This window comes from Struthio camelus, chromosome W, assembly GCF_040807025.1.
Source record: "Struthio camelus isolate bStrCam1 chromosome W, bStrCam1.hap1, whole genome shotgun sequence".
Classification (NCBI taxonomy): Eukaryota; Metazoa; Chordata; class Aves; order Struthioniformes; family Struthionidae; genus Struthio; species Struthio camelus.
Genome location: NC_090981.1, coordinates 32,583,453 through 32,605,191, shown reverse-complemented (window position 1 = coordinate 32,605,191; position 21,739 = coordinate 32,583,453). Strand labels below are relative to the sequence as shown.

Genomic DNA, 21,739 nt, shown 5'->3' with positions numbered 1-21,739 from the left:
GGGGCCGCGGGGCGCTGGGGGCCGCGGCCGCCGCCTCCCTGCGTGGGGCGGCCGCTCACCCGCGCCTTCCCTTTGTGCTTGTCTCTCCCTGCCGCCATGCCGCCCCGCGCCGCGCCCGCTCCGCTGTGGCCCGGCGGCCTCCGCCCGCGCCCGCGCCGCTGAAGCAGCAGCAGCAGGAGGAGGAGGAGGAAGGAGCGAGGAGCCGGAGCGGGCGGCCCGCCCGCCGCCCCATGCCGCGGCCCCGCGCCGCCGCCCGCCCGCCCGCGACCTGCATGGACGGGCATGGGGAGAGCAGCGCCTTCCCGCGCCGCCGGGGCTGAGCCGCCGCCGCGCCGCCGCCGCCGCCGCCTGCGCGGGCCGCCCGCCGCCCTCGGCCTGCTCGCCGCCCTGGGGCTGCTGCTGCGCGCAGGTACGGCCGCCGCCGCGCAGCCTGCGCGGGCCGAGCCGGGTTGCTGCGGGCGGGACGGGGCGAAGGCGGCTCGGGGGGGCTCCGGGGAGGCATTTAAATCGTTTTTAATTTTCGTTTCATTTACGTATTAATTCCGCCTTCAGCCGGGCGGCTGTCCGCCTGCCTGAAGGGGAGGCGGGGGAGGGCGGGCCGGGTGTCCGTTCCCCTGCAGCTCGTTTTTAGCGTTTCTGGTTTTAGTGGAATAAGCGCTCTGCTGGAGCGAGTGCCAGGTTAGGCCATCTGAGTCCAGCAAGGTTTGTCTGCCCCCCCCCCCCCACCGCCGTCCTGCCGGCAGCAGCGGAGCGGTTTTTCCCCAAAGTTGCCGGGGAGGAAGAGCGGCAGGTCTGTTGTGCCGCTTGGTAACCTGCCTTGCCCACCTAGACCGATTTTCCTGTGATTAAAATGCTATTGCGAATCGTAACCTGAAGCATCGTCAAAGGTTTTGAGGCTTTGAAGTTTGCCTTGGCCCTTGTCGGTTTGCTTGGCGTAGTTCTCTCTGGTTTGTGAGCGCGTAAACACAGGTTTTGATCCCCCCCCCCCTTTTCACAAAGCTGCATATCGCTTGCACGAAGATCAAGCGAGAAACTTACTGCTTGCTCCTACGCTTCATGGCCATGCTTAGCTGTGGGTTAGAGGCTTTTTCCTTCCACCCTCTGTTGTCTTGGGATTTTGACAGGAGATGCACTTCACTGCCATGATAAATTCATGGACTGGATACTCGGGGTATGTCATATGAGTCCGTACACAGGCAGCTCAGCTAGGCACCAGCAAAGAAATTGCTAATATCCTCTCATCACTGTGTGAATGGCAGAAAAAAAACTGCCTTTAAAAATTAAAGGTCCTACATTACTATTCAGTCCTTTTTTCATTGCCCGTGTCTCAGAAGTTTAGGACTGTTGTAACTAGGCTGTTAAGACCAAGCTGAGGCCAATCCTATTTTACTTTGAGAGCAGGAAAAAAGTGGGAGAAGATAGTGTAGAGGGAGAGATTTGAGGGCAGGAACAGATTATCTGTAAAATCTGTATTTTCCTTTTGTTCACACTTGCATGTACTTTTCTAAGTATTTTTTTGTTCTTTGTTTTTATGACCATTTGAAATCATAAACGAATGTATACACAGCTGAATTTTATAGGTCATAAAAGGAACAAATAAGCACAGCGTGTTTTTGGTGCATACTTGTTGGTGCTGGACAACTATTGCATGAAGTCTTGCACGCAGTCTGGATGCGGTTCCATGTGCTGTAATGGCCGTCTTCAGCTCTTTGGCAGGGAGGGAGCCTGATTTATCGTTTGACTGATGTCCTCCTCTTTTTAACCCCTCTGCAACGTGTGCATCTGCGTTTCCTTTAGTGCCGCATGCAGCCCTGTTTGTTTTGTTTCTGCCCCTGGGGAGTTGCTTTGTGTAAAAGCTGCGCTCAAAAGCCTGGTGTGAACTGCCATGAAAAGCTGGAAGGATTTCAGGTCGTGACAGTGAAGGCTGTGGAAGGGAGGGCTGTAAAAAATGCCAGTTTGCTTACTGGGATGGTAATTAAGTTTTCTTTGCGGAAATCAGGTGACCAGATAAGGTGCAACTGGTTTGTTTGTGTAAACTGAACTGCGTACCTGTTACTTGAATCTCATGAGTACTTCAGGTTTTGGTTGAGGGAGGTTTCTCTTTTTTTTTTTTTTTTTTAACCCCTTGCCTCATTATTTTCTGTAGGCTGTAAGAGGTGCTACTGCAATGTTTGGATTCCCTAGCTGGCAGCCTGAGCTTCAGGCAGCTGTGGGTTTTCTTGCTATTTAGTCACAGAAAGCAAGCAGGGAAGCTTTAGCTGTAGCAGTGCCAGGGAAGTAAAGCAAACTGAGTTTATGGCCTGCCTCCTTCTCCCCCCCCCCCCTTTTTTCCCTGCTTTCTTGAAGAGGAGTTTTGATCCCTCCTTCATTCAGTTTGTTTCTGCCTAAACCTGTATCACTTGCCTTCTTTTTCACATTCTTCTCAGGAACAGGATTCTGTTTGAAAGTTCAGTAACTTGTCATGTAAAGCACTGAAAGACGAAATGGAGACTTGCTTATTGACTAAGTGATTAACTTAAGCATAGAATTGCATCATCATCTTGATATCATCTGGAAAAGAAATGCTGGGCTCATACTTGGCAGGAGTTAATCATCTTAATCCATTACTTGCTATTGTCTCGATAGAAATTAAGTCATTCTTGGGTCATCTCAGCCTTTGAGAGAGACGGTCTGTATTGCTATCTTCCACCTTCCTCTGCCAAACGCCACCCTCCCAGCCCCCTTTTCTCCACTATAGAATGTGTCCCCAATGGGTAAGCCCTGTAAGTTGTCTTTCAGTTGCTTTTTGCAGTACCTGTGGGTGAGGAAAGGGGGGGTGTATGGATTGCAATACAAGAGGTTTGCTTGATTTCTCTCTGCTTTCTATTTGGTGGGCAGGTGACTGCCAGCTGCAAACACATTGTCGAATCCAGAAGTGCACCACAGACTTTGTCTCCTTAACTTCACATCTGAACTCTGCTCTCGATGGCTTTGATTTGGAGTTCTGCAAGGCCCTGCGGGCGTACTCTGCCTGCACCTACCGCAACTCCAAAGTATGCCGGGGGAACCTCGTCTACCATTCTGCGGTGCTTGGGATCAGCGACCTCATGAGCCAGAGAAACTGCTCCAAGGATGGACCCACATCCTCGACTAACCCCGAGGTGACCCATGATCCCTGCCACTACAGTGGCCGCGCAGGAGCCAGGGACCACCGGGGAGGGGAGCAGACTTCTCCTCCTACTTACCTATTTTGTGGCTTGTTTGGTGATCCTCACCTGAGGACTTTTAAGGATCACTTCCAGACGTGTAAGGTGGAAGGGGCTTGGCCTCTCATAGACAATAACTACTTATCAGTGCAAGTGACGAACGTGCCCGTGGTCCCAGGATCCAGTGCTACTGCTACAAATAAGGTACGGATTGCTCTTAAACTCTCTATACGCGTACGGAAGTGCAAGGCCAAGACAGCAGAGTAAGCCACTTAACCCTTAGGAGTTAAGGAGTCACAGCAGGTTGAGGATGTTTTAGGCAGTAGCTTGAGAAAGTAAGACTGCTGGGCTTCTGTTTTGTGAAATTGCTTCTTTACTGATTGCCTTAGAAACAAATACAACTTAAAACAGCTCTCCCCCTCCACCCCATCTCAAAGTGAAATAGCACCACAGTAACACTTAAGGAAACTAACTTGCTGCAAGCTGATGCTTGTTTTAAGGCATCATCTGTGACTGCCCCTGCCCTAAGCGGAAATCCTAGGGTAGGAGCAAGGAGAGAGTGAGGATCTTTGCTTTCCATTAATTCTCGAAATTCTACAGCCGTAACTGTCGAAAGCAAAAAACGTTGACGGAGTGGCAGAACAAATTAGCCAGGCATTGAAGGTTCAAAGCAGAGACAAGAAGGAGAGCTGCAGAGAACTGAGAGGAGATGGCCCCCCTCAGAAGACACTGATGCCAAGTGGAAGGCCTTAGTGCCCTGGCTCTACGAAGGAAACAGCAGCCTGAAGATCTTGCTGACGGTATATGTCACTCTGCAGACAGGCAAGGCACTTCAGATTGCTCTCTTCCCAACCACTTCAAGTGGCTACAGAAGAAATAACGTGCTCTAGTGTTAATAGCATATGCCCTTTCTTTAAGAAAAGTACTTAGCTTTTTATGCCAAAGGCAGATAGCAGGTGTCCTTCAAGAAAGAAAATGAGGAAGTATAAGGTCTGGCTGGCCCTGACTGAAACGTCCATAGGTTTACCCCAGAAGCCAGGGTAACGTTTTCAGGCATCTTTTTATCATCAAACGAAATCACTCGAACCTATGTGTGAAGCTGGTGCTGTCCCTCTCTTCCCTTTTTTTAAATTAAGTGGCCAGTTACAGCAGTGTACTTAACTGTTGTAGGATCAGGCTGTGTTGGCTATGTTACACTGTTCGTAGACCAACAGCACTGGAAACTTCTCACTTTATTGCTGTGAACAGGAACAGGTTAGTGCCCTTACTTCTACCAAGGAGATAACTGTGTGTGATGAGAAGACTGATTCTCATTATTCCTATTTACTGTGTTCATCCTTGCTGAATACTGAGGTGTCGTCTAATGTCGATGCTTAATGGGTGAGAGAACACTTTCTGCTTGGGTAATAAATCAAAATTTTTGGATTTGCAGGAGGCCAAAGGTTGGATTGACACATCAATGAAAAGCAAAATCCCCTTGTCTTAACTTATGCTGATGCCAAACACAGCGCCAAACACAAAGAGCTTGGGGTTATAAAAGTATAAAAAGAGGGAATGAGGTTATCCTGAATAAGCTTTGCAAAAGAGACTTGAGTCTCTTGAGAAATCTGCTCCAGTGGCTGCCTTTTATTTTTTTTTTTTTAATACTCTTAAATAAGGAATACAAGAGAAAGTTATGTTACGCAATCTCAGAAAGCTTTTATCCTCAGTTTTGCTAAAGTCTTGCAGAATAGTCTTTGTTTCCTTGTTCCTGATAGTACCATAGGACAAAGTGTGGAGAGTCTTTCCGTGCACAGATTGTGTGGGTGGCCAGGGTGTGATGGTAGCAGGAGATGGGTAATCTTATCTTTAACTGGCCATATTCTAAAAATGATTGACTACAGTAGCATGTTATGCTGTAGTATGTGTTCTCAAACAGGTAACTAAGAGGATTTGATGAGGTAAATGTCTATGTACTGGGGGGGGGAATAATGTTTTTAAAAGAAGAAGTACCTTTTGTCTTTAACTTTTTCTAATCTCAATGCTTCTGTTTGTGTGTGGTTTTTTTCTGTAATTCATCTGGCCTTCTGGGAAAAGCAGTAATACCAGTATTACAAAAGTGAAAAATGTATTAGATTTAATGTCCCTGTAGCTGCACAAGTACAGTTAAGTGTGTAGAAGCAATCAAATAAGATGTAAGCTTTAGGATATTAGAAATCTCTAGCGCCAGTATCTGTTAAATGCGTACAGTACTCGAGTGTTTTCTTTCTTGGCAGGTAGTCAAACTTTAGCAGCACACCTCTTTGTGGGAAATGAAGGTTGTTTTTTGCATGCACAAGTAACTTCTCAAGATAAGTTTTAATCTCTCTAATGCGTCCTTTTGATTTCTTTATGGAGCAGACTGCTATAAAAGGTACAGAAAAGGCCTGTTAAACTACGCTGCCACTGCTGGCGCCATCTTGGTTGTGATGGTGCTGCTGGATTTACTTAACGTTATTTCGGCCATAGGGTAACTTGAGATACTGCTTAAAGAGACAGCAAGAACATAATTTCAGTGGTTTTCTTTATCTAGAGACAGTATTTCTCCTAACTGAGAGCATGCAAGTAAGCTACCTGCCTTGTCAGTAAGAAAAACCTCATGCAATCATAATCAGTCTTGCTGTTTTTTTTTATTGCAAATATTGGAGATGTTTAATTTTAATGGGAAATAATAACAAAGGTGTATGTTGAACTTGAATTGTGGAGAAGCCAAAGCAAGTATCAAATTGCTAACTAGCCTGTTTAATCCTCTCTAAAGCAGACCTAATGAGAGCACTGACAAAAAGCGTGGAAGCTTTAATTTATTTTGAATGCCCTTTTTAAGGGAGAAGTGATTTAAGGAGGTATAGGAACAGAATATTGAATCTATATCCCACGTGCAGTGAGCCAGCTTCACCTGACTTCTGAAACAGCTGTTTCAAGGGGCGTATCATCACTTAGCCTTCTAGGTGCTTATCGCCTCCAATTTTATCATAACTTGCTAGTGTTTAGAGCGACTTTTAAGGGAGTCAACAATGAAGGGAGCATTCTCTGTTTTAAAAAAAAAAAAATTGTCTTCTCACTCAAAAAACCCGTTTAACTTGAATAACCCTAACAGTCTGAGGGCTATCTAGCAAGTTCGTAAAGGACAAGAGACTGTCAGATTTTTAAAAAGAATGTGAAGAATAAAAATACGTTTTTCTGCCTTCATTACACATCTGGCAGGAAAGAACGGAAAGCAGGAGAACTCTTCCTTTAATTCCTTAATTGGAAAGGTATGTCCTCCTGTAGGAGATGTGCGTTCATTCACAAAACGCTCTCGGCAATTTGTTTGTAGGTGTTTTGCATATTTGTGATGCCGATAGTAAGGACATCTGTTTCCTCAGAGCGAACAAAGCTGTTGTATATTCTGTGGTCGAGTTGCAACTTGCAACTCCACTTTCTTCTGAGCTTGTTTGATCTGTTTATGCCCCTTGGCATAAGATCCCAGGGCCTTTCAGATGGAGAATGAAGGATCACCAAGTAGCTGGGAAACAGATTTTCAGTATGAGTTTTGTGCAGGTCACTGGCATTTCTGTATCTGATTTCTGGAAGCAGAGCTCTGCAAGCTTTTGGGGATCTCCTCAGGGCAAATGGCTATCTCAAGGGGCTGTGGAAGGGAGTAGGTAGGAAGGGTATCATCTGATGCCTTAAACAGAACTTTTTCTTGTTTTATCGTGGGCTTTATTTGGAGGGGAACAAAATCTCTGTTGTCTTTGGTCAGTGTGACAGGTGTTCTGGATATCACCAGTGCAGTTATCCCTGAGTAGCAAATGCGGCAGAGGTGCCTGCGCTTCCCTATGGAAAACTTTCCTGCTTGTTTACCGTGATCAGAAATGGTCAGGGGGCTTTTCCTATCCAGGTGTTTTGTAGTGGATAGCTTGAGGGTGAGGCATGGCGAACGGACGCAGGGAGGGCAGAGAAGGAAAATCAAACAGGCTGTGGAAACCCCAGAGCTTTTACTGTAGTAGGTTTACTGCGCAGAAAGCTTTGAATCTGGGAAGAGACTGCATTAGCAGGGTAATGAAACATTGGGTAAGTGCTCTTTTTCCCTGAGTCAAAACACTTAGGTATCTCTTTTGCAGTCTGGTTTCTATTTTTGCAAGAGGAAATCAGTGGACTGAACACCCTGTACTTAGTCTCCTGTAAATAATTAATATTAAAAACATTCATCTTCCAGTTACTGTTCGGTTATGCTTCTGAGTGGGAGCATCAGATCACTGACCACGTGCGATTAATTTTCTCATCTTTATAGACTTCCTGCCCAAGATAAAGATGAACTTTGGCTTTATTTCTCAGAGGAGGTACATACTACCTTTTTGTTGAAGGACTTCAGTCAAAAGCTGCTTGATCCATGAGGTGGAGCAGATAACCCATCTCATTAACTTACAAAGCAGTGTTTTGTTTTGGTTGCTGAAGAGGGAGGAAGATTGCCAGCAGAAGGGGAGAATGAAGGGCCTGGGGTCCTCCAGCCTGTGCAGGTTGGTGCTGCGCTTGGCCATGCAGCTAGACACAAACGGGTTCAGCAGGTAGCTGTGGACAGCGTGAAAATACAGGTGCCGAAGCACTTCCTGTGGATTTAGGATGTTTCTAAAAGGCTGAGGCTTGCCAGTGCCTTTAAGACAAGGGCTCTGTTCTTCATTTCAGAAGCTACCCACCTGTGCCTAAATGAGATGGCTTGTTGTTGACTCTCCGGGCAGCTAGTCATTGAATCTCCCCTGGGAGCAGTGCTGGACCTGGAGTTAGGGCAGACTCAAACCTCTTCTCATGGTTAAACATGAAAGGTTTTGTCTGAGGATCTCTTCAGTATATTTCAACTTAAAACACATTCACAGAGGTAGATTTTAATCTGTTATCTGTATCTATTTTTCCCTGATTACTTGTCTTCATGAAAAGATGGGGATGGGAGAAATCATATGCTTATGAAAGAACCCCGGAGTGGTCAAGGGACCAACTGGTACCTGAATCTTAATTGAAAGTTCCTAATTATCTTTCGGTCGTGACCGTCTGGTCGCTAGTTCATAGCATGCTGAAAACAAGTAGGCTTTTCTGTTAGGAATAAAACTGGGTGATACAAAAGTTCTGGAGAAAGGGACCTTGGCACTGTGCTGGCTGGAAGACAGGAGGTGAACGCAGGCTTGAGGCTAGCCTCTTGGGCAGAGGCTGAAGCAGAAGAAACCGCCTACCAGATGCTGTTTTCTCTACTAATGGGATTCCTTTGTATTGGGCAGAAGACGCAAATAAGCTCTCTTTTGGTTTTGTGTTTGTTTTTGGAACTCAGCTAAAACGAAGGTCCACCTTTCTCCCAGATTCATGACCTCTCAGGTCTTTGGCCTCTGCTCTGTGCTTTTGCCTTCAGCACTTTCACAGCGATCTCCTCCTCCGTAAGGAAAGCTTGTTTAATTCTGTTACAGACATGTTTTTAATTCTGTTACGGACATGTTTAGTGTGTGCAGAGATGCCCTCAGGTACACCGATGTGCTGCGTTGTTTTGGGCAGACTCATAAGAACAGCAGGACACACAGCAAAAGTACTACAGTTCTCCAGGGCACAGGTGACATACTGACTTTGCTGATTTGCCATCTTCATCGATGTAAAGATAAACAGTCCTGTTTCCTGGTGTTCAAGACAGTGTGGCCTTACTAGAGGTTGTTTCCTGGGATGAGCTATGGCAATTTGTCAGGCGCTAAACTGTTTTTCTCTCTCCATTTCTGGGAGTGCTGGAGAACTGTTGCTGGAGTTTGTCTTGAACTCCTTCGTTTAGGGAGCGGGAGAGGAGGAGCGAGCATGCCTGCATATGTCTCAGCAGTATCTTTCTGACTGCCTTCGTAGCTTTAGGGGCTTCTTAGGGGCAGAAGGAAGGAGAATAAAGTAGTGGATAGAGATGGCAGTTTTCTCGGACGTGAGGATGCGAGTTAAATGTTAATGTTGTGCACTTTACCTGCCTGCTACCATATATGCTTTACAAACTCTCTGCAGGGGAGAAGAGCCCTTCTCCTCCTTGGATTGCCCACCAGGAAAAAAGAAGGTGGAATATTTTAGCTATTGTTCCAGTTGATTAAAGGACACTTAACTATGATCAAGTTCTGGGTAGTTTTGAAATTAATCAATAGCAGATGCTAGATGTTTCTAGAGTTATTTATAAACGGTGACCTTCTTGCTCAACCACATCCGAGAAATGTTTTCCTGAGTGATCCTGGGTTTCTTTTCTGGAAATCTTCTCATGCTGAACTCTTTCTTTCAGATTGACTTCCTTTTTTCGTTCTCTGTTGTTCATGAGATCCCATAACTTCCCTTCCATTTTTCTCCTGGTGTTGTGTCAGATTGAAATATGGGACGCTTCTGTAAGCGACCAGCAGGCTGAAGAGGGGTTGGTGTATTTAGTTTTGTAATGCCCCCAGCAGCTCTTCTAAGAACTTGGCCCCAGCAACATCACTGGGGCAGTCTCCTCTAAATCTCTTTTCCTCCAAAGAGTTTGTTCCCTGCACCCTCCCAACGTGCCCGAAAGGAGCGAAATGTCTTTCAGGCATATGCCTTTTGCTTGTGTTCTTGAGCTACGTCTACTTTAGCAAGTAGCACGCTGCAGGAGGGTGGATGTGTGCGGTGAAACAGTTTGTGCTGAGAATTATGTATCTGCATATAGGTATTTCAGGGGAAGAGGTCCTACTTTGGATGAGCTATCGTGCTATCTGATGAACTGAGTGGTCGATAGCATTTGGAGCGCTTCTGGTTTTGTTTGATCCAAAAAGACTTGTTTTGCTTATAAAAAGGAACTACCCTGTGATATGGCTTTAAATGAGGCTATTGAATCCACATTTTCAAATGAGTCTTTATGGTTTTCCTTTATTAGATCTCTACTTCCACCCTTCAGCAATGCTTTGTTATTCAGGTGGTGTCCTCTGGGTGGTACTTGGTTTCTAAGATAAACTTTCTACATGCTTCGCACCTGCTGCAAGTCCCTGGAAAGGGAAGCTGTGAAAATTTCAGTTAGAGAGTGGGAGGTCATTTAATACGTTATGCTTTCAACTTTCCTGTGTATGTGAACTGCAGAAGCTTTTTGATGGACTCTTAGAAATTTTATGCACGCTATGCAGTTGTCTACCTATGGACTTTTAATAGCTGCCTCCCACAGATCACTTGTTAGGTCATTCCTAGGCCTCCCAGGCATCTTCAAAGACCACTGGTCTAATGTTGTCACGTCTTTTGCTGAAGCATCTTTCCCACTTATTCTCCAGGGCCTGCGGTGTTGAGGTAGGTTCTGCGTGCGTGCATGGTGATGCAGGCCTTCACCTGAAAGTAGAACCCAGTCAAGACAAATGTAGGGGGAGGGAGATGAGCCTGGGGACTATCCCACTAAAATTGTGAGGGAAACTGGGAAGATCAAAATCTTTCCAAACATAATAGAAACCTTCTCTTCTTCTGTGTTTAAAAAAATAAAAACAAAAACCAGACTTTTCCAGATTCGTTGCCTGTTCGGTAAGTAGCGTTACCTTCTTGCATGTGGTGCCGTTATGGTTGTGTTTTCAAAGTCTGGCCTATTCTAGGCAGGCTTTGGCTGAACTCTCTCCTTAGGAATTTTCCTTGAAGTAGGTGTAGAGGACTTAGATGCTTGAAGTTGTCTTTCTAGATACGGGAGTTAGATTTGTGTCTTATGGTTGTGGGTGGGCTAGACTTCAAGGAAAGAAATATTAAAAATGAATGAGCAGAGCCAGAGTAGCTTGGGCACAGGAGAAAGCAACGTTTAACAAAAGCATTGATGTTTTAAATGGACAGCCGTACTGTCCATCAATAATAGAGGGAGTGGTACAGTGCAAATGTGCCAAACTGAGTTATTGCTTACTTGCTCAAGCTAATCCATATATTGCAAAAAGGATGGTATGTGGAAAGTCAACGTTTTCAAACGCTTTCTACAAGTCGCCGAGGAGACAGTGCACGTGTGGATTTGTGTGTTCAAAATTAGGTTTAGGTAACTCTGAATGGGTTTTCCTTTCTTCTGCTTGTTCCCTTGCTTGCTCCCTCGTTCCCTAGTGCAGTTCCATGAAGGGGGAAATGGGAACAGAAGCAGGGACCGATTAAATGCTGAGATGTGATCAAGACCACAAGGCCCTGTAAGAAGAAAACTGTATTCGCAACCTTATAGTAACTCAAAGCAGATAAAGGCTTTCAGAGTGTATTTGGGGTAATAGTCTGTATGTATTCTATATGGCTGATGGATGAAGTAATACATGCAAGCTATGAAATAAAGTAATAAAGTGCTTAATGCAAAAATGAATTAATGCAGGCTGGGGAACCAACTCTGTTATGGTGAAGCGGTTTTTCTGTTTTTTGGTTTTTTTTCTCAAAACTATAGTAACTGAAGAAATACTAACTTGACAGAGTTGCCAGTGCTTTCTTTTGCAATAGCTACTCACCAGGGTTTTTCCAAAAGAGTGGATCAAATGTTTATCTCTTTCCTTGTGTGCAGCTTGCCCTTGGAAATAACATGATTTACTAAAACCTGTACTTGGAGTCACTACTCTAAGCAAGTCTGGGTTCTTATGGGAATGAGAATTCATCAGTTCTTCCCCGCAAAATTGAAATTGTTTAATTTTTTGCATTGAAAAATGCACTCTTCATGCTTAAGAACAGCATGTTAGGTCCCTTGGCTCTTGTGGCGGTTTTCAGCTCTCAGTACTTGAGCATATATTTATAGATTAATAGCAGGAAAGTTAATAAAACCTAGTAAGACACAGAGTTACCAATAACCTGATTAAAATTTCTGTCTTAAGAACACTGTCACGCTTTTACTGCCAACATGGGTAGTTCAAGGATACAAAACTGTAGAATCTGTAATAAAATAGGAAGATAGTTACACCTACTAAATACCGTCCAGCAGGACTGTAATTGCATCATAGCACTCATGTGGAATTTATTGTGTGAGGAGCCAGAAGCGTTGTGTTTAAGGCATGCTGGACAGGCACCTTCTAGAGATGTATAAAAGTCTTCTAGAGACTTCACTTGGGCAGCTTCAGAAGTTATGCTCTGCCCAACGCAGTCCTGGAAAGGCGTTGTATGTGTGGTGGGTTCAAGCAATCTTCATGTTCAGTAAGCTGGGTGAGGATGATGTTACTGGCATCCCTCTCCCAGGGGGAATGTAAACATTTGGGCCAAAATGAAATGTTTATGTGCAGTTTGAGTGTGCATAGGTTTCTATTGTTTTTAGTAATCTTAATGTAACTAAGCTTTGTATAACGTAGCCTCAATTAAACCTTTGGAAAAGGCTTGCTTTGGTCCTTTAGCTTTGGTCCTCATTGCAGTAGCTTAAGAGCTCTGCTTGTGCCCCAAGTGCAAGACTCGGATGCGGATAATTTCAAAAAAGCTCTTCCTTCAGCTGAAGGTTCAAACATTTGGATTTTTTTTTTCTAGGTGTAGAAAGGGCAGCTATAACTTCTAGTGTGTAAACAATGACACACGAACAGCTGTGTGGGGGCGTTTTTACAACCTGGCCTGAATATAGAAAGTGTGTGTGTATACCCATATAACACATTACCGGTACACTTGTTTGGAATGGCATAAAGCATTGCATAGTGAAAAAGGTTACCTTGAAAACTTTAAAAAGAGAAGGCTCTGCAGTGAAATTGGCTTCATCTGCCTTTGTAAGAAGCTCTTGTGTATCCTCACCACCAGGGCGTTGGGCCGAGTGAGGTCGGCGCAGGCGATAGGAGAAGGACAGGACTTCACAGATCTCTGGTTTTACTGGTCTGGCCTGTGGATTAGATGGGGCTGGCGGGAGAGAAGTCGCAACATCCAAATTGACTGTCTTGAGCCACAGTATTTAAATGCAGAGCTGCGTCCTTGGCAGATCTTAATGGTCTTTTTGCTGATTCTCTGTCAGGAGCATCCTTGCGAGAGGCCTTCGTTCCCTTAAGGTGTTCGGCCCTCGCTCAGCGTGGGGATTTATCGCAGGTCTTGCCCGGGGTGAAGGGCTCTGCCCTTCCTCGCTTTCCCTGACGCTGTGTGCCTTTCCGCCCTGCGGCTCCCGTGCTTAGCTGCTATATCAAGTAGCCGGTTGTGTGTCTCGTTAGAACCAGCTGTAGCGCTAACTCTGGGCTTGCTCAGGTGCCGAGCAGCCTGACGGGGCTTGGCCTCTGCTGGCGTGCAAATCGCTCTTCCCCTGCGGAGCAGCACGAACACGCCGCAGGAGCGCTTTGTCAACAGAGCGGCCCGCGTTACAGTTCTGCTTCATCAAAACTGTGCTGTAAAGAATGTAAGACCTGACTTAGGGCATGAGGCCCGGGGTGGTGGGCAGAGCATGCATCAGACAAAGCTCAGCTGTCTCCTCTCTGGGTTGCTGGCCTTACTTTGCAAAGCGTAGTGATACAGGATAGCCTTTACAACAAGAAAGGCACTGAACTTCTACTTGTACGTTGTCTAGATTTTGGGCAGAGACCTTCAAGCTCAGCTGTGGCCCACAGATATGAGTTTACCAGATTGCTTGACTGCAGCTGGTCTCAAGCGAGCTGTATAACTGATTAAAGCAAAGAAAAACGGTTGGAAAATTCCAGTCAGACAGCACCAGTGGGAACATATGGAATTAAAATAGCAAGTACTGTGTGTGCATGTGTGCGCGTATGGGAGAGTCAGAAAGACTGACAGAGCGTCAACTAGCCGGGACAAACCACACATTAAGAACGAATGTAATACGTTTAAGTGTGTGCCTGTATATTTGGAGAAGTTGTTGGGATGGGAGAAAGGAGGAATAGGTGCTAGAAGGGAAGATTCCTGTCTTTTACAGCCGGTATGGAGAGGTGAGGCTAATGAGGGTAGGGGGTTTATTCAAACTGTCTGTAATCCAGCTGTTTATTTAACCTCTAGCTCTTATTTCAAAGCAGAGGGGCAAGAAACTAAAGCTGTTGTGCAGAAGTGTGCTGGTCAACTGAAATTAAAACATGCGAGATTGCTATAAGTTTTAAGGAGAATGCTAACGTTAGTTCGAAAACTTTTTCTAACGTGATCTGGACTACTCTGAATCTTATAGCAATGTGCTGAAATGATAGCCTGTGAGTCGATTTGATGTAGTCAGTCAGACAAGGGCGAAAATAATGATTAAAATCCCTATTTCTAGTACAAAATACCTTTCAACCTTTTCAGGAATTTGCTATTTCCTCCTTTCTGAAACTGTAAAGAAAGAAGCATCTCTGTTTCTTACATTTACACTGTCCCTTCAATATACATTTTCAAAAAGCCACTAGGCACCTCGAACTCAGTCGGCCAAATTGCCTAATTATCTCCTTCAAGTAAGACCAGAGGACCTACTGTTTCTATTGTGGCTTATTCAAATAAGATTATGACTGGCCTTTTAAAGCTTTACACTTAAAAGGACAAGTAATTGGTTTGTGCTCCTGGTTTGTGTTGCAAGTCACCCTTCAAAGGCATGTCTTTGGGCGTCTTTCAGTTGCGCTTTGTTTCTCCATTGGCACGTTCTCTAGCAGCAGTGGACTGGAAGTGTCAAATCTCCCAGTTTTTAGGACTAAGACATCCAGGAGCTGTAACCAGTTCTTTGACTAGTTGTTTTTCCTGGTACTGCATCTTTCTCGCCGCTTGTTGTAGCGTAGCACAGCAGGGCTTTAGCAGTATTCAAAACAGCTAATCCAGGCAAAATTTCTAAGAAATGTGAAGTACTCCGGCAAGGGTCGGTCAGGCGGTCACTGTCAGAGGCATAATGAGAATACTGGGAGTGAGGGAAACCAAATCCTCCAGTTCCTTTCTGGGCTCTCACACAGTCTCATTCTCCAGTTTTGCCATAGCAGCCGGCAGTGTGGGAATTATTTGGCACGTATACGTCCTTGCGATTGCAGGATGCATTCCAAAGTGTTAAGAAACCATCAGGCAGGAGGGAGCTGTGATGCTTAATTAAATATACAGCCTTTTCCTTTCCTGACCTTGTTGCAGTTGCCACACGCTAATAGTCTTGCTTCCAGGCCAAGTTAAGAACAAATTTAACAATTGCCATCTGGTAAAATGTTGCTTTCAGCATGTGTGCAGACTGTTCTCTGCTTTAGGCGTGAGTGGGGACAAGCGTCAAGCTCGTGAGCTTAGTGGGCAGTCCCAGATAATCGCAGCTGCAAAATGGAAAAGGGATTGAAATGTGTATTTTTTTCCATGCTCGCTAACAGCTTTTTTTTCTTTCCCTCCTCCCCTCCCCTTCCAGATAACTATTATCTTTAAATCGTACCAAGACTGCACAGATCAGAAGGTGTATCAGGCAGTGACTGATGACTTACCTGCAGCCTTTGTGGATGGCACAACAAGTGGAGGTGATGGTAACACCAAGAGCCTGCGAATTGTGGAAAAAGTCAGCGGCAAATACGTCGAAATGCATGCCAGGTACATTGGGACCACAGTGTATATACGCCAGCTTGGGCGCTACTTAACGCTGGCCATCCGCATGCCTCAAGAGTTGGCTATGGCCTATGAGGAGAGTCAGGACCTGCAGCTGTGTGTGAATGGTTGCCCGTCAAGTGAACGTATCGATGACAGCGGCCACTTGCCGCTGCCTGTGATGGGGCAGTTACTGCCCCAGGCAGGCGCTGCTCATCCCCGCTCAGTGTACACACTGGAAACTGCCACCACCAAATGTCATGAGAAGATGCTGGTGAAGGACATCTATTTTTACTCATGCGTGTTTGACCTGCTCACCACTGGTGACGCTAACTTCACAGCTGCTGCTCACAGTGCCTTGCAGGATGTGGAGGCATTGCACCCCAGAAAAGAGCGCTGGCATATCTTTCCCAGCAACGGAGGTGGTGGCGTGAGCAAGGGTAGCAAATTGTTTGTCAGTCTTGGACTTGTGTCCTTGATCCTTGTTGCGTTTTTGTAGGGTTTTTTTTGTCTATAACAAAGTTTTGAAATATATATTGTCATAATATATTGAGTAAAGATGAGTATATATGTATATACCATGTATATGAAGGGATGTTTTGTCTTGGGACACCCACCAGATTGTACATATTGTGTTACTGTTTTCATGTATGTTGGATGTAGTATTCTTTGTATCTATTTGTTTTGCAGTTGGTGAAATGTTTTATAATGTCCCTGCATTGGGACCTGATAGAAAGCACTTTATTTTTTATATATTAAATATTTATGTGTGTATCTGAGTAATTATGTATTATACATAGACACATGTACGTACAATACCAGTGCTCCCTCTAAGTACTACTTTGTTTAAAAACAAAATTTTTTTATTATATTTGGGTTTTTTTCCTATCCTTTGTCTTATTGTGGAGGTTAGCACCTCTCTTTCCCTACAGTCACACTGGTGATTTGTTGCATTCTCTAGTTAAAACCGGTTAAGAATGGAATCTTATTCTGTCCCTTAAATGTTCCTTCCTTCTTTGAAGGGAGCTCAGAAGACCATCCTGTATAACTCTGCTTCTGCTATACACAGCATTTATGCTGCAGGGACTTGAATTGCAAAACCACCTTTGTAATCCTGACATCTTCTAATTCCATAGCATGATTTTCAAATGGAGAAAAGTACTTACACCATCCGTCTGTGAATGCAGTGGAGCGAGACCTATGTAGCTCTATAGAAGCACTAGATAGAGAGTTGACTTCTAAAGATACTTCAATGGTCTAATTCTTGTACCTTTAGAAAGGGTTAGGTAACTTTCTCATATCCTCTTCAAAATAATTATTGCAGCAGTCCCTACCTGGAAGGTCAGTTAAGTTATTCTGCAAGTTGGAGTGGAGAAATCACACACCTGAATTCTGTCCCTTGCTTAGGTTTTAATACTATCTGTACATTAAAAGGAGAGATGGGGGAGTTGAGCCCCCAGGCTCTGAAATGCTCTTACTGAGGGACTAGGAGAAAATTGCTTCAGTGGCCTAAAGGTCAGTTCTACCTAGTGCCTTAATTTTCTGCAAGAAATGGGAGCCTTAATCTATGCTAAAATAACCCTCCTTCCCCCAGCTCTGAGATGGCCTTATTCCACCCTTGAAAGCGTTCATCTGAGACAGATTGGTCTCTATGTGTTAGGTCTGCTTTCTGAATAAGACTAAAATTGCACTTGCTTTTGTTAAGCAAACTTGAGCTAGTGTTTGCAGTGGTGGAGGGAGAGGGAGTCTATTCACAGGGTGTGTTTTTACGACGACTGTATTCTGGCTGGGTTAGGGACTGCTGACTGGTAAGGACAGTAGTAGTCTTTTCTCAGAAAAACTAACTAATTGCCCATTGTGTTGTTCTGGAGAAACATCAGAAGAAAATAGTCTGAGCTGAGTTAAGGTTGAAGATAGTGTTGTTATTCCAGCCTAGACTGTAGGTATCTCTTTGGGCAGCTTGTTCTGTCTGTGTTGTCTGATTGTGCTGTTTCAGATGAGTTAGACTTGTGGATTTACACTGTATCTGGTAACGTGGTTCCTGCTGTTTCACTTGATGCGGTGAGGAGATTCTCCCTCTTCGTGAGGCTGGACTTCCTCATTGGTGCACTGAATTTAAACGTCTTACGGCTGAGAGCTGATGGAGAAGCCTAGCATTGCAGCGCTGATGCACACACTTAATAGGTAGGCACCAATTACTAGTTAATTTCCTCTGTCCGTGGATCCCATGAATATATGTATACACACTTATATATATGTATACTAGCATTGAATTGTGAGCCCCCTCAGATAAGTAATATTTCAGAAATGTAGTACTGCCTCTAAAAAGTTTTCATTTTCTTGTTCCTGCTGTGGGATTTCTTGAGAAAATGTTATTTGCACATGTTCGTTCTTGAAGTCTACCATAGCCAAGAGAGCTTTAGTTAATGCCAAACATGTGGATATTTTGAAGCTAGTGAATGGTCTCTGGGGAGAACTTAAGCTTAGAGGGAACACTGGTTTTCACAGACACTCCGAATGGCTGTCTTTTAGAAGGCTGCAGATTTTATTTTCATGCTTGGAAACCCCACAATGTTTCAGTCTTTGCAAAAACCTTTTAGATGTGGTTCATGAATATACCAGTAAGTATATGTTTGTGTAAAAGAGTGACTGTGCAGTGTGTAAATACTTTAAATTATTACGATAGAAGAATAAAGTTGCCTACCCCGCTGAGGAGCGTCTGTAACATGATGTTAGTGACCCCTGGTGGGGTGCAGAGAAATTGGGGACTGGGGGGGGCTGCGCACCGGGCGGGCAATCCATAACCCAGGGCCCGTATTTATTTTCTAGCCATCACTTGCTGTGTAGGAATGTGCTGAATACAATCACCATACTTCCTTGCAGATGCTTACTTCCCTCTTCTAAATTAGCTGTGTAATGAAATTTATGATCAGCAGCTGCAAAGCAGGCCAGTTTATTGAGGAGACTGTGTGGGAAACCAGCGGCAGGAAACATCCACTCCGGATCCCACTTGTACGCTCGTCCTTGCAGTATTTGCAGAGATATTTAGAAGAGCTTAGACACAGCGGTCTGATTTTTGCAGTGGCTGTCTTGAGAAAGGTTATGAAGATCCTGCTTTCAGGTTACTGGATAACTCTCAAACCAGAAGGACCTTGGGAGAGAAAATTAATTGCTGTAAAACTGAAGAGGAAATTGAGGGATTGAAAGAATAAATGGTACAGAAGAGTCCTTAAGGTTGCAGAAGCTTGTATAATAAGATGATCTGCTAAACATGCATGGGAGCTTTAATATTTCAGCTGCAAGGCTGATCACTTAGCATGAAGGTAAACTGAAACTGCCAACACTTAAAACAAGCTGTATCAGACACGTACCAAGAAACATAGACCTAAACTTCGAAGGTTTTTTTTTTTTTTTTTTTTTTTTTTTTAGCTACAGCTAGAATTAGGAGTGGGGGAGGAACAAGAAGGTATCTGTTGTTGGCCTTGGTCAAAAAAAAAAAAAGCCAAAGCCTTAGATGTTACTGGCTTATTCGAAAGAATATTTTTAAGTCTCTTCTGTAGCATTTCTAACCAGCGTATCTTCTAACCCTGTACTAATACGGCCTGTGAAGAGCAGCTGGGTTTAAGTCTCTGTGTTTATAGCTGTGGAGACCGATGACGTCCCCAGGACACGCAGGCAGCGTGTCACAACACCAGGCGGAGATTCGGGTGCTCGAGCCTTCATCTTCGATGCACGTGCAGCTCCCGAACAAAGGTGCTGTAGATGGAACTAGTACCCTCAACAGACTGTCGAACAAATATTGCTTTTCCCTCGCTATCACACTCCCACTTCTGAAAAACCCGCCTGGAAGAACGAGCCGTATAGCACACCTATGAAGAGGGGCACAGCCTGAAGATGAGGAAGAGCAGGGCCTGAGAACAACCTGCCGCTCTCTTGTGTGGTTAAATTAGGGCCCTTCCATATACAAGCACACCAGTGCAGCTCATTTCTAACAGTTGCTGCCTTGCAAGCAAATAAATCCTCAACCATTTACATTCACATACATAAAAATTATGGGTACCATGCATTTGCTTTATGGTTTTTGAGGCTGTGGGACTGGCTATTTACTTACACTGCTGCAATTTACTTACGCTGCTACAGTAAGCAAGCAGTGCTGCAAGCTCTCTATCACCTAATGACCGCTTCGTTAGGGGACACAGTTAGAAAACCCTTCATTGTGGCTTGTGGGTTTCCTCTCTCCTGTCAGACTTGTAGTAACGTTTCAAACCTTGTGCTCATTTTCTTCACATAGGTACAGCTAGGGTATTGTACACTGAGGTTTTCATGCTTTGGGTTATTTTAATTCCCATCTGTGTCTTGCCTGATAAACAGTGTTTCTTTCTGTCTTTCCCCATTCTAGGCTTTCAAGAATGCTGGCTATATAATGCCTAGCCCTGACTAGTAATAACTTGATTTTTTTTTTTTAAAAAAGCTATACAGTGCTGTTTAGAAATTAAACTTTCTCTGTGTGATGATGCTAGTTCTCTCCATCTGTATTCAAAACAAATGAGGGCTGTGTGTGTCAGTGTTGTTCATTAGATTTTATCATTCTTATTAATTAGCTTGTTTTGGAGCGCAACATAGCCCTAGATCAAATACAAGTATGCAGGTAAATTTATTGTACTGTTGATGGAAAACAATTGCATCTGATCTGGTTCAAAATTCTTTTAATCTGACTGTGTTTGTAAATTATACTTCATTGAAATTAAAAGCTGTTGATTAGTAAACCAACTGTGAACAGTAAGATTGATTACAGAGTCAGATAAATAGAGGAGTAAGCCTCAGACCTAATAGCTAGGTATAAAAACATAATGTTGTAGTTTGTGCAGTGCCAGTAATATTTGTTTATGGGAATTATTTTCATGAATACTGCAGTTTTAAAGCTTAATTTCCACTTTTTTATATGCCGTAACAGTAGGAAAATAATCCCTTAAAAATACAAACCATATACTTTATGTAGATTTTAGTATGTGCTGAAGGCTGGATCTATAAAGAATGTTATATGTTCTGTTGGTGTGTGAAGTGTTTAAATCCAAAACCGAGATTCACAGTACAGGATCTAGGACTCCAGGATCCCTGTCTCACTCTATTAATCCAGTCATGCCCCCTAAGGAATCTTTATTTTTGCTGCTGAGCAGATAAAAAAAGTCTTGGGGGTGATGCCTTCACCCTAGCCAGATTCACAAGTCAATCATTCAGCTGCCTAATTTACTTGCAGGACATTTTTGGCGGGTATTCTACCTGATTAGTCCACATGTCTGACACAGTTGATGGTAAGAATTATTTATAAGTAAGTGCAGCGATTTAAGCATTCTGCCCCGGCTTGGGAGAGGCAAGTTAAAATTCCTCCTCTGCCTGAGCAGAGATTTGATCTTTCACATCTTGAGAGAGTGCCAAATCCCTAACAACCGGGAGGTATTCACAAATAAATGCCATTCTGCTTTGTTAGAAAGTGATAGCTTTATCCAAATAAGGTCTTAGGTGTCTTGAAAGAAGCTGGAGGCATACTTTACTCTTTAGATTTATTTCAGCTACGTTCAGTAAACTAAACATGTAGCCCCTCTCTGTACTCAGTGGAGTCAGAAGCACTATATTAGGCTGGATGAATTGTCTCCTGGAGGTGCCTAGCAATGTCCTTCACTAGAGAGACATAAAACTTTTAGGTAACTGAAGTCAGATGAAGGGAATCCAGGCCTGAGGACTAAATCAAAATTTCCAAGTTCAGCTCGTCCTCGGGGACTACTTGCATTTACTAGAAACAAGCTAGCTGGCCCCGGTGCTTCCTGCGCAGCACCACACGTATCTCCTGTCCAAGCCTGGATGAGGCACACCAGTTGGCCTCTGAAAGTCCCACACCTGACCTGCTCAGCCTGGTCTGAGCATTGAAACTTTCAACACCTGCTTTCTCATCAAAGCTTACCTGAAGAAGGCAACAAGGCTGGCCCATGCTTCCCCTTATGGGACCTCCTTCCCCTCCCAGAGCAGCTCCTTCCAAAAAGCAAGCAAACCTTCAGGACAAAGACAAAAGAAGAGACTGTGAGTGGGATTGTAGTGGATAAGGCTTATAACCTTAGTTTTGGCCTTTAATTCCCAGACTGTTTGCATTTTCTAATCAATGA

At 44.2% G+C, this 21,739-nt stretch overlaps 1 protein-coding gene across 2 annotated transcripts; it reads left to right on the top strand.

The window, feature by feature from the left end:
* The first annotated feature begins 267 nt into the window (after nucleotides 1-267).
* On the top strand, nucleotides 268-20,628 carry LOC138064169 (repulsive guidance molecule B-like). 2 transcript variants are annotated; one of them, XM_068925648.1, is made up of 3 exons: nucleotides 268-409; nucleotides 2,878-3,389; nucleotides 15,412-20,628. In XM_068925648.1, the coding sequence occupies exons 1-3, from the start codon at nucleotides 283-285 to the stop codon at nucleotides 16,078-16,080; spliced, it is 1,308 nt and encodes a 435-aa protein (XP_068781749.1). In that variant the 5' UTR covers nucleotides 268-282; the 3' UTR covers nucleotides 16,081-20,628. The 2 variants fall into 2 exon arrangements, with proteins under 2 accessions (XP_068781749.1, XP_068781750.1); XM_068925649.1 differs by lacking the exon at nucleotides 268-409 and adding an exon at nucleotides 2,735-2,762.
* The last annotated feature ends 1,111 nt before the right edge of the window (nucleotides 20,629-21,739 follow it).

What these genes read in the sequence shown, in the direction of transcription:
- LOC138064169 (XM_068925648.1), top strand. Translation starts at nt 283, where the DNA reads ATGGGGAGAGCAGCGCCTTCCCGCGCCGCCGGGGCTGAGCCGCCGCCG. An exon ending in GGGGCTGCTGCTGCGCGCAG is followed by an intron (nt 410 to 2,877) that starts GTACGGCCGCCG and finishes TTTGGTGGGCAG; the next exon opens with GTGACTGCCAGCTGCAAACA. An exon ending in GTGCTACTGCTACAAATAAG is followed by an intron (nt 3,390 to 15,411) that starts GTACGGATTGCT and finishes CTCCCCTTCCAG; the next exon opens with ATAACTATTATCTTTAAATC.